At 35.5% G+C, this 12,332-nt stretch overlaps 1 protein-coding gene across 1 annotated transcript; it reads left to right on the top strand.

Moving 5' to 3' along the window:
* Positions 1 to 4,206: 4,206 nt before the first annotated feature.
* LOC137078920 (polypeptide N-acetylgalactosaminyltransferase 6-like) lies at positions 4,207 to 12,201 on the top strand. Its single transcript, XM_067446751.1, has 11 exons — positions 4,207 to 4,297; positions 6,705 to 7,184; positions 7,302 to 7,474; positions 7,636 to 7,785; positions 9,786 to 10,014; positions 10,227 to 10,344; positions 10,637 to 10,837; positions 10,920 to 11,051; positions 11,142 to 11,243; positions 11,406 to 11,576; positions 11,776 to 12,201. The coding sequence occupies exons 2-11, from the start codon at positions 6,706 to 6,708 to the stop codon at positions 11,887 to 11,889; spliced, it is 1,869 nt and encodes a 622-aa protein (XP_067302852.1). The 5' UTR covers positions 4,207 to 4,297; position 6,705; the 3' UTR covers positions 11,890 to 12,201.
* The last annotated feature ends 131 nt before the right edge of the window (positions 12,202 to 12,332 follow it).

Consider the following 12,332-nt stretch of genomic DNA (forward strand, 5'->3'; position numbering starts at 1 on the left):
GTAAGTGCTTAAATGACTGTTGGGGCGAGTTTGACTGTACATTTCTCCAAAACTATACAGTAAAGTTACTTGTAAATAAATACAGTAATAGTCAGGGTCACTCTGAACAAATATCAACTGACAGAATGAGCAAACCTATGAAGGAAATATTTTTATGAATTTTTGAAAATTGGACAGTGTTTGAATTCACTTTTGGTTTTTTGCTGAGTTTGACTGTACTTTTCTCCAAAACTATACAGTAAAATGACTTGTAAATAAATACAGTAATAGTCAGGGTCACTCTGAACAAATATCCATTGACAGAATGAGCAAAGCTATGAAGGAAAGATTTTTATGAATTTTTGAAAATTGGACTGTAAGTGCTTAAATGACTGTTGGGGCGAGTTTGACTGTACATTTCTCCAAAACTATACAGTAAAGTTACTTGTAAATAAATACAGTAATAGTCAGGGTCACTCTGAACAAATATCAATTGACAGAATGAGCAAACCTATGAAGGAAAGATTTTTATGATTTTTTGAATATTGGACTGTAAGTGCTTAAATGACTGTTGGGGCGAGTTTGACTGTACTTTTCTCCAAAACTATACAGTAAAATGACTTGTAAATAAATACAGTAATAGTCAGGGTCACTCTGAACAAATATCCATTGACAGAATGAGCAAACCTATGAAGGAAAGATTTTTATGATTTTTTGAATATTGGACTCTAAGTGCTTAAATGACTGTTGGGGCGAGTTTGACTGTACATTTCTCCAAAACTATACAGTAAAGTTACTTGTAAATAAATACAGTAATAGTCAGGGTCACTCTGAACAAATATCCATTGACAGAAGGAGCAAACCTATGAAGGAAAGTTTTTTTATGATATTTTGAAAATTGGACAGTGTTTGAATTCACTTTGATTTTTTGCTGAGTTTGACTGTACTTTTCTCCAAAACTATACAGTAAAATGACTTGTAAAAAAAACAGTAATAGTCAGGGTCACATTGAACAAATATCCATTGACAGAATGAGCAAACCTATGAAGGAAATATTTTTATGATTTTTTGAAAATTGGACTGTAAGTGCTTAAATGACTGTTGGGGCGAGTTTGACTGTACATTTCTCAAAAACTATACAGTAAAATGACTTGTAAATAAATACAGTAATAGTCAGGGTCACTCTGAACAAATATCAACTGACAGAATGAGCAAACCTATGAAGGAAATATTTTTATGATTTTTTGAAAATTGGAATGTAAGTGCTTAAATGACTGTTGGGGCGAGTTTGACTGTACTTTTCTCAAAAACTATACAGTAAAATGACTTGTAAATAAATACAGTAATAGTCAGGGTCACTCTGAACAAATATCAATTGACAGAATGAGCAAACCTATGAAGGAAAGATTTTTATGATTTTTTGAATATTGGACTGTAAGTGCTTAAATGACTGTTGGGGCGAGTTTGACTGTACTTTTCTCAAAAAAATACAGTAAAGTTACTTGTAAATAAATACAGTAATAGTCAGGGCCACTCTGAACAAATATCCATTGACAGAATGAGCAAACCTATGAAGGAAAGTTTTTTTATGATATTTTGAAAATAGGACAGTGTTTGAATTCACTTTGATTTTTTTGCTGAGTTTGACTGTACTTTTTTCAAAAACTATACAGTAAAGTTACTTGTAAATAAATACAGTAATAGTCAGGGTCACTCTCAAGAAATATTCATTGACTGAATGAGCAAACCTATGAAGGAAATATTTTTATGATTTTTTGAATATTGGACTGTAAGTGCTTAAATGACTGTTGGGGCGAGTTTGACTGTACTTTTCTCCAAAACTATACAGTAAAATGACTTGTAAATAAATACAGTAATAGTCAGGGTCACTCTGAACAAATATCCATTGACAGAATGAGCAAACCTATGAAGGAAAGATTTTTATGATTTTTTGAATATTGGACTGTAAGTGCTTAAATGACTGTTGGGGCGAGTTTGACTGTACTTTTCTCCAAAACTATACAGTAAAATGACTTGTAAATAAATACAGTAATAGTCAAGTTCACTCTGAACAAATATCAACTGACAGAATGAGCAAACCTATGAAGGAAAGATTTTTATGAATTTTTGAATATTGGACTGTAAGTGCTTAAATGACTGTTGGGGCGAGTTTGGCTGTACTTTTCTCCAAAACTATACAGTAAAATGACTTGTAAATAAATACAGTAATAGTCAGAGTCACACTGAACTAATATCAACTGACAGAATGAGCAAACCTATGAAGGAAAGATTTTTATGATTTTTTGAATATTGGACTGTAAGTGCTTAAATGATTTTTGGGGCGAGTTTGACTGTACTTTTCTCCAAAACTATACAGTAAAATGACTTGTAAATAAATACAGTAATAGTCAGAGTCACACTGAACTAATATCAACTGACAGAATGAGCAAACCTATGAAGGAAAGATTTTTATGATTTTTTGAAAATTGGACTGTAAGTGCTTAAATGATTTTTGGGGCGAGTTTGACTGTACTTTTCTCAAAAATTATACAGTAAAATGACTTGTAAATAAATACAGTAATAGTCAGGGTCACTCTCAACAAATATCCATTGACAGAATGAGCAAACCTATGAAGGAAATATTTTTATGAATTTTTGAAAATTGGACTAAGTGCTTAAATGACTGTTGGGGCGAGTTTGACTGTACTTTTCTCAAAAATTATACAGTAAAATTACTGGTAAATAAATACAGTAATAGTCAGGGTCACTCTGAACAAATATCAATTGACAGAATGAGCAAACCTATGAAGGAAATATTTCTATGATTTTTTTGAAAATTGAACAGAGCAAGTGCTTGTATAAATTATGTATAAAAAGTAACATTAATGATGTATGATAATTAACATGAATATTAACATTATTAATAGTAATGAATGTATAATAATTAATATATAATACATATAAAACATTAAAATAAAGAACATGAATACAATTAAAATGAATACATTATGACTAATAATTAATGTTCAGCATATACAAACATTAAAAAAGTAACATTAATTTAGATATAAGGATGAATAACATTAATTAATAGTAATAATATATGTATATATATATATATATTTAAACAAGCATTTTTTTACTTTTTGCTAATAATTTTTTTTTTTCTTTTTTTTTTTCCCAGTTTTTAATTTTGTTTTATTTGTTTTATGTGTAGCACTTTGGGATTGTTTTTAACTATGAAAAGGGCTTTACAAATAAAATATATTATTATTATTATTATTATTATTATTATTATTATTATTATTATATTATTATATATATATATATATATATATATATATATATATATATATATATATATATATATATATATATATATATATATATATATATATATATGTAATACAATTTAAATTAATAAATGTATAATAATTAATGTATAGCGTATACCAACATAAAAAAATGAACATTAATGATGTATTATTTTAACATGAATATTAACAAATTCATTGTAATAATAATAATATATAATTATTATTATAATATAGCCTATAAAACATTAAAATCATAGTAATATAATTAATAGTAATACATTATGCATAATAATTCATATATTATACTTAACTATGAATTAAAATAAAAAGTAATAACAATAAAATTAATAAGTTATGTATAGTAATTAATGTATAGTATAAGAAAACATTACAATCAAAAAGTTATAAAAATAAAAATAAATTACGTATAATAATTAATGTATAGCATATGCAAACATTAAAATAAAAATAAGTCATGTTTATTTAAAACATTAAATTGTATTTTCTGTGTCCTAATAAGATGAAAAATGATGGTCTTACTCTTTTTAGGGACAAATGCAAAAGTATAAATGAAACGCCTTTATTACAGAGTCTTTAAAACCATTTTGACCGCTTCCAGCACCCATACCGTAAGAGCACTATTAGACGCGCATACAAAAAAAAGGGCGGCTGGCTTGACCGTGTATTTTCGAAGCGCGGCTGGCTTGACCGCAGTTGAACTGCCCCTCTGTCATTTCCTGTTCAACAAGTCAAAGTTTGATTTTAATCACATTCAAATCCACAAACACATTGCTTGCTTCCTAAATATCACTCCGGCCACTTATTTATTTACGGTTCTTTATTGACCGATTTGTTTGTAGAGAAAATAAACTAGTTAAATTATTCAATTAGATGCACCTGGTAATGACTGAATAAATACGAGCCGCGTTTTCACAATCTTCTGTGGTGTGTTGGCTAAGTTTACAACTGTAAAGTGGTCACAACGCTTCACTTTAGTGCAGGTGAGTGGATACTTGAGTTGAAGCACCACTCTTTAAACCACCTCAGTCCTTTTCATGAAATACAAATGACAGAAATGCTTGAGGTTCGCATCAGTCTATGGCTGACATGGAAGATTCTGCCACTGAATAATTGCGCCTTTTTTCCTTAGCGACAGCGTGATATAAATTTGTAATTGATAGTTAGTCAGAATTGTGAGATAAAAATTAGCAGTTCACCTAAAAATGAAGCTCCAATATTAGGGGGTTGGGGGAAAATATGGAAGTTAAGGGATCTATCAGAAATTCTGATATTCTATTGTTTAAAAAAATAGACTTCCATATGGCTTCATTGAAGCTGCTGTTCTGATATTTTGGTAGGTCATCTTTGGGAGATTAAAATAAGTGATTTGTTAAATATGGTGGCCCAGTAGTGCAGCTGTACTAAATTAAACCACAACACAACGAATTTGCCACAACACAACGAAATCACCACAAAGGAAACGAGCCACAACCATAGACCGTAAAAAAATACAACACGAAATCACCACAGCACGACGGAAATACTCCCGAGTCCCGTTTTCTTTGCTCTATAGATTGGCCAGTCTTACAAAGATATAATCCCTACGATCAGTTTCAAGTGTGTAACCATGTATATTGACATGAAATATCAACTCAAAATCACCTACATGCATTAAAGCTGCATATTTGTACTCAAAAACGCTTTAACTCGCGATCACGGCGCTTAATGCCTATAGGGAACGTCTGCCAATTCCACCAAGTGGTTGAAACGTATAATTTTATTAATTAACATTACTTTTTTAAAATTTGGTTGAAATGTTCAAATTCCAATGTTATGCATTGAGTCAGTTTTTTAGAATAAAACAAAGCTGTGGGATTTTAACATGTGTGTTTTTAAATGTTAAAAGTAATTTAAATTCATACAAATTTAAGTTTGTTTAAATCTAAGTGCCAGGTGCGGCAGCACGTAGCTTGGTGTGTGTGGTAATCCCTTGTCCTATTGCGTCACTACGCAACTTTGAGTGAACTTATGAAAAAGAACGTCTCAGGTAACAGGTTACTCACGTAACCTATGTTCTCTGAATCATAGACAGTAAAAGAAATGGACAGAGCGATCCCATAGATGTCAACGGCGGAAAATGAGGTCAATTAAGCTCATTTCACACTGCGATTCCGGCAAATACACGGATAATGCGACCCGGCATTTGTTCCCGGGCCGCTAGATTTGGTCCATTCACACTGCCAGCGAAATACCGTAATATGTGCGCTTTCACACACAACGCTTAAAACGGTCCCGGGTCGAGTTGACACGTGACATCCGGATGTGACGTATAATGGCGACCGATCTCAGCTTCAGCGCGGATAGTAAGGAGCTCCGTGGTCTCGACTTGTGTCCATTTCTGGTTGTTTAATTTTAGTTTATTTTGTATACGAACACTCTCTGCGTTTAAAACACCGACTAGCTCTTCTGGTACTGCAGGGTTGTATTATTGAAAAAACAAGCTCTAGGAGTTGCACGATAACTACGTACACCTTGCGGCATTAGTTTCGGCTTTTGTTCACACAGCACTCGTCCGGGTCGAATCCCGCAATATTACTAGGTCCCCGACCCGGGTCGAATTCGGTAATCAATCCCGGGACGTGGTTGCTTTCTCACAGAAGGTGTTGAGCAGAGGGTGCTGTGTTGCACCATCAGCCAATGATTTGGCGTGGTTCTATAAGGGCTTCAGACAATCGGCACACCCACAGGGCGTTCCCCTATTGCATCACTACGCAGCGTCTTGTTTCCTATTTAGAGAACATAGGTTACGTGAGTAACCTGAGATGTTTTTTTTTAGTAAAATGCCAAAATGGTTGTGTGTGAAAATATGTCACACGTCATTCACCCGTGTGCAATATCCAACACAGAAAAAAGTAGCTCTGGACTGTGGCTCTTTTATGATGAGAAGTTAGCAATACAATGAATGAGAACAATTTATCATGGCTCGTTCAAAATGGCAAAACCTTTGGGCAGTCACCAGTTGTAAAAAACAATTGTTTTTGTCATCGTGTCCATGTGCTTGATATCCAGAATCCATGTGTACACCTGTGGTTCAATGGAGCAAAGCCAAAACAATGTTGCAATTTATGTTGTAACTGCAAGAAGGCCAAAAGTTGTGATTAAATTTGCTGAAATATTCCATGTTTCCTTCATAAAATGTTATTTATAATATTAATATTAAATTCAGAAAATGTTGTATATTGTATAACATCACACTGAGGGACACTTATTAATGATCTTCTCAAAATGAAAACAATTCAAAGTAATTTATTTAGCAGAAATGTTCTGGTTCTACGACAAATGAATGATGTTACATGAAGTTCTTGTTGAACCAGAGTTTGTGATCCAGTTTGGTTTGTTTTCACAAAGGATGCGCTTAACTCCCCAATGTCCACTACCCATAAAACTGAGCTTCTTGGGACTGACCCTTTTAATCACCATTCTATGGGTATATCAGCTGGATGTAGGGGTGTGGAAGTCTGTCAGCTGGTTTCAAGGTCTCTCCCTAAAGCCAAGATACAGAGGTAGTATCGGTTGGAATTCTAGCAGCATTTGGCATCTTCAGATGGATGCCACAGTACTGCCGTTTAAAGAGGCTTCAGTATTATCTGGAGAGGCCAGCTGTCCCTCTGGGAGCTATACCACGGAGGAGCTCAGGCCTCATATAGCCAGACCTCTGGAGGACCCTGGAGGACCTGGAGCTGATGGAAACGCCTTCATAACTGGCTTCATGTCTCCTGTGGATCTGAAGGAGAAGCAGGAGGGTCTTTCTAGAAATGGCTTCAACCAGTTTGCCAGTGACCGCATCTCCTTGCACCGTAGTCTTGGTGTCGATACACGGCCCCTTGAGTGAGTATCATGGCAGACTGAGCAAAAATATTCTTAGAGTTTTTATACCTTTTGATCGCAGTTCTGGATTAATTCCAAAATATATATTCTCATCCAATTCTCTGTTACTCGTTTAAGATGCATTGCGCAAAAGTTCAGCAGATGTCCACAGTTACCCATTACCAGTGTGATAATTGTGTTCCACAATGAGGCATGGTCCACTCTCCTCCGCACCGTCTACAGTGTCTTGCATACTTCACCTGCTGTTTTACTTAAAGAAATCATACTGGTGGATGATGCAAGTACCCAAGGTTAGTCAAGGCAAAGGTGCATTGAATTTTAGGTACTTGGTATAAATAAGGTTGACAATAAAACAAACAAAAACAAATTCCATAGACTTTCACTGAAGAAGAGACCCGAGCCATATCTTGAGACCAGAATATCACCTGTGCATTTACTTTTATAATTTCAGATCATCTAAAAGGCCCACTAGAACAGTATGTCCAGTCTCTTGAGATTGTGCGTGTCCTGAGGCAGCGTGAGAGGAAAGGTTTAATTGCTGCCAGACTGTTGGGTGCACGTGAGGCTAGCGGAGAGGTGCTTGCCTTCCTGGACTCCCACTGTGAGTACATGCTATCGAGGACTTAGTGCTCCTCATCCTTTAGCTTTCACAGAAACTGAAGTGACTGGAGATATCAAATTGTAGACCTTTAAAAGGTGAACATGATGTATTCAGGCAGTCATGAGGAGTGAGTCTAACCAAAGGAGAATTATTTTTATCTACAGTGGTGGTCAAAATTGTTGGTACCCCTAATGAATCAAATATGGCTGTAAAAAAAGAAATCTGCATTGTTTATTCTTTTGATCTTTTATTTTTTTTTAAATCACAAATCTATCCTTTCATTGAAGTAAAGAATTGAAAATGTGGGGTAAATCACATTATGAAATAAATGCTTTTACACAACCTCCTTTTCCCAAGATAACCGCTCTTAACCGATCTCAAGACTCAAGATAACGAGTCTTCTTCTATAATGCCTGATGAGTTTGGAGAACACCTGAAAAGAGATCAGATTCCTCCATACTGAACCTCTCCAGATCCTTCAGATCACAGATCCATGTTGGTGCTTCTTCTCTTCAGTTCAGCCACACATCTTCTCTAAGGTTCAGGTCAGGGGACTGGGATGGTCATGGCAGAAGCTTCATTTTGGGTTCAGTGACACATTTGTGTGTTGATTTTGATGTTTGTTTTGGATTGTTGTTCTGATGGAAGATCCAACCACAGCCCATTATGAGATTTCTAGCAGAATCCATCAGGTTTTGATTTTTTTTTATCTTTTGGTATTTGCTAGAGTCCATGATACCATGTTTCTGAACAAGATATCTAGGACCTCCAGCAAAAAAATAGGCCCTCAACATTAAAGATCCAGTGGTATTTTTAGCTGTGGGCATGGGGCACTTTTTATCCCGGTTTGCACCAAACCAATCTGGTAGATTTGCTGCCAAAAAGCTCTTTTTATAGTTTCATCTGACCACAGAACCAGGTCCCTTTTGACTTTCCAGTCGTGTCTGACAACTGAATATGCTGAGTTTGTTTCTGGATGAATGTTTTTTGAAACCCTCCCAAACAACATGTGGTATTTGGATGTTGAGGTGAGTTGTTTTTTTTTTTTTTTTTGACCTCTAGTAATCTCTGCGATTCTCCTTCTGTGATCCTTGGAGAGTCTTTGTGCACTCAAACGTTCCTCCTCGCCGTGCATTAGGACAATATACACACACAGATTTCTAGCATCTTTAGTTGAGGTGGCGGCAGTGGCTCAGTGGTTCATGTAGATGAATGTCTACAAACCGAAAGGTTGGTGGTTCGATCCCAGGTTCCACCTGACCAAGTTTCGAGGTGTCCTTGGGCAAGACACCTAACCCCAGCACGAGCTGGATGGCGCCTTATATGGCTGGATGGCTGACATCGCTGTTCGTGTATGAATGGGTGAATGTGAGGCAAAAATGTAAAGCGCTTTGGATGGCCATAGGGTCTGTTAAAAGCGCTATATAAATGCAGTCCATTTACCATTTGATTGCAGCTTCTTAATTATTGCCCTGATGGTGGAAATGGGGATTTTCAATGCTCTAGCTATTTTCCTACAGCCACTTTCTATTTTGTTAAGCTCAACAATCTTTTGCTGCACATCTATATTCTGTGGTTTTACTCATTGTGATGAATGATAAGGGATTTAGGGATTTTGTGCCTCCTTATATTTATACTCCTGTGAAACAAGATGTCATAGCTGGAAAATGTCATGTTCCTTGTCACATGGTGTGCTAAAATTTTTAAATATTAATTTAAATATACTTCAGAGATATTTTGCTCATAACGAATTCCAGGGGTGCCAACAATTGTGGCCGACATGTTTTGAAGAAAAGCATTTTTATTTCATAATGGGATTTCCCCCACCCCCATTTTCAATTATTTTACTTTAGTGAAAGGTTGGATTTGTGTTTTTTTTTATTTGTATTATTATTTTTATAAAAGATATTTTTTTACAGCCATATTTGATCCATTTTGACCAACACTGTATATTTTTAAGTAGACAATTCTTACTCTAATTTTGTGTGTGTTTTTCCCAGGTGAGTGTTTCTATGGTTGGTTGGAGCCCCTGTTGGCCCGGTTAGTTCAGGAACCTACCACGGTTGTGAGCCCAAACATTGTAGTCATCAACAAGGACAATCTACAGTTCATAAAGCCGTTTACCCGCACACATACCCGTGGGAAATTTGACTGGATCTTGAGTTTTGGCTGGGAGACTATTCCTGAAAAAGAGAGGCTGAAACGCAACAATGAAACCTGTCCTGTCAGGTAAATGAGACGCATGCATACACACACGTTTCCATGCTTTATTGGGACTTTCTATAGCCATTATCATTTTTATACTGTAACTGTATATGTAAACGTATTATGATTTATAAGACCAAAACAAAGTTCAGATTTCTGTAACACATTTTAAATAGTATTTATATCGCTGCTGCATATGAAACACCAATGAAGTTTTTTTGTTTTGTTTTTTGCAGGACACCTGCTTTTGCTGGAGGACTTTTTGCCATTTACAAGCAGTACTTTGAACACATTGGGACCTATGATGATCAGATGGAGTTTTGGGGAGGAGAGAACATAGAAATGTCATTTAGGGTAAGACCCTCTCACAGGTTTTAGCATAAAATTATTTTTTTTTTAAAGGATGTAAGCACATAACTGTTATGATTTCAGCCTGTGCGCCCTTGGTCCTGTTCGTACTTTTGTTGTTTCCTGTTTAACCGTTGTAGTTTTTTTTAAAGTGATTAGTTCTCTGATCATCCTGTGTGTCTTGTTCTTCCTTTTTGAGTCGTGTTCTTGTCCTACTGTCAAAATATTAATAAATACTATAATATATAAATAATACTAAAATGGCACTGTATTATATATTATGTATGGGCTCTTTCAGGTATGGATGTGTGGAGGTAGTCTAGAGATCATTCCCTGTTCTGTGGTCGGCCACATCTTCCGCACCAAAAGTCCGCATTCCTTCCCAAAAGGCATGGATGTCATCACAATCAACCTGGTTCGCCTCGCAGAAGTCTGGATGGATGATTACAAGAAAATTTTCTACAACAGAAATAGAAAAGCAGCTGCCTTTGCAGCAAAGGTGAGAGAAGTGTAAATCAGAAGTGTAATATTTTAACCGATTACAAAATGTCTTTTTTGTAAAGCTCACATATTTCTCACAGAAATCATATGGGGACATAAGTGAACGTCTGAAGCTCAAAGAGAAACTGCATTGCAAAAATTTCACCTGGTATCTGGAAAACATTTACACAGAGGTCTTTGTGCCTGATTTGAACCCTTTGCTGTTTGGATCGGTAATGCAGTGTAATCATTTAATCATTTATTGCAGCAATAATTTGATTGCTTACTCGGGGTGTGTGTGTGTGTTCATATTGTGGCTGTAGTTGAAGAACATTGGCACAAAAGCTTGTCTTGATACTGGTGAGAAGAATCCTGGAGGAAAGTCAGTGATTTTATTATTTTGCCACAACATGGGAATAAATCAGGTATTCTAATGACTACCTCTGTCAGTCATCCTTGCATTTTTGCTAACATAGTATACTTTTCCAAACATTTTTCACACTGAATTTGACCACTCAGAAACATGAAAAAGTGGCCTAAGTAAACAGAAGCACACTGCTTTTTCTGTGTTATTTCTGTCTTTGTAGTATTTTGAGTACACGTTGCATCAGGAGCTGAGGCATAATATTAATAAGGAGCTGTGTCTGCATGCAACGATCGAGCCTGAACCTGTGCGAGTGGAGCTGTGCAACTTTCAGGGTGATGGAACCGTCCCGGCTCCACAGCAGATGTGGAGTTTCATTCTTGTCTCCCAACAGGTAGGTATGGCACATACATATCCAACTACCATTTGCCTCTGGCTGCATGACATTGAAAAAAAGGATTGTAGCCTACTGTCATGGCACACAATGATCTTTATAATAGCTAACGTTTGTGCGCTACGCTTCATCCTTTTAGAGATTTTAATTTGCCTTCAATGTTTGTCATCTTGCCTTATACCTTTTTAATTGTTTGCAGATATATTTTCTCCACAATGCTCTGTTTAATAAGTGTTTAATGGTGAAGTATGGCAACATGATCATGAAGAACTGTGACACTGCCAACAGTTATCAGCATTGGTCTTTCATCTGATCTGTGTCCTCCATCAGATTACCCGACTCTCTTTTGGAATATTGCACAAAACAGTAGCGCAATGAATAGTTACACTAATGTCATGTCACTGCTGTGCACTAATGTAAGTTTGTGCAATGCAAACTAGTTTAAGTAAATTTAGAATTGAGTAAATTCATTCAAACGGAATTAAACTTGACCTGATTAAATGCACTAACAGCATAGTTTGTCAAATAATGTACATGTTTATTTTATTACATTGAACACTGTTCAGTTGCTGACCAATGTATTTATTACATGAAAGCTAACGAATTAAAAAATGTTTGTAAGCGAGATGTGCAATGACTTTGTGTTTAATGGTTTATTGCTGAGCAAGACAACTAAAAGGGATATGTCATTAATTCCTCACCCTCATGTTGTTGAATACATATTTGTGTTTGTTTTTGCACACAAAAAGTATTATC

The sequence above is a fragment of the Pseudorasbora parva genome, chromosome 6, assembly GCF_024679245.1.
Source record: "Pseudorasbora parva isolate DD20220531a chromosome 6, ASM2467924v1, whole genome shotgun sequence".
Lineage (NCBI taxonomy): Eukaryota > Metazoa > Chordata > Actinopteri > Cypriniformes > Gobionidae > Pseudorasbora > Pseudorasbora parva.

What these genes read in the sequence shown, in the direction of transcription:
- LOC137078920 (XM_067446751.1), top strand. Translation starts at nt 6,706, where the DNA reads ATGCGCTTAACTCCCCAATGTCCACTACCCATAAAACTGAGCTTCTTG. An exon ending in AATGAAACCTGTCCTGTCAG is followed by an intron (nt 10,015 to 10,226) that starts GTAAATGAGACG and finishes TGTTTTTTGCAG; the next exon opens with GACACCTGCTTTTGCTGGAG. An exon ending in ACCCTTTGCTGTTTGGATCG is followed by an intron (nt 11,052 to 11,141) that starts GTAATGCAGTGT and finishes TTGTGGCTGTAG; the next exon opens with TTGAAGAACATTGGCACAAA.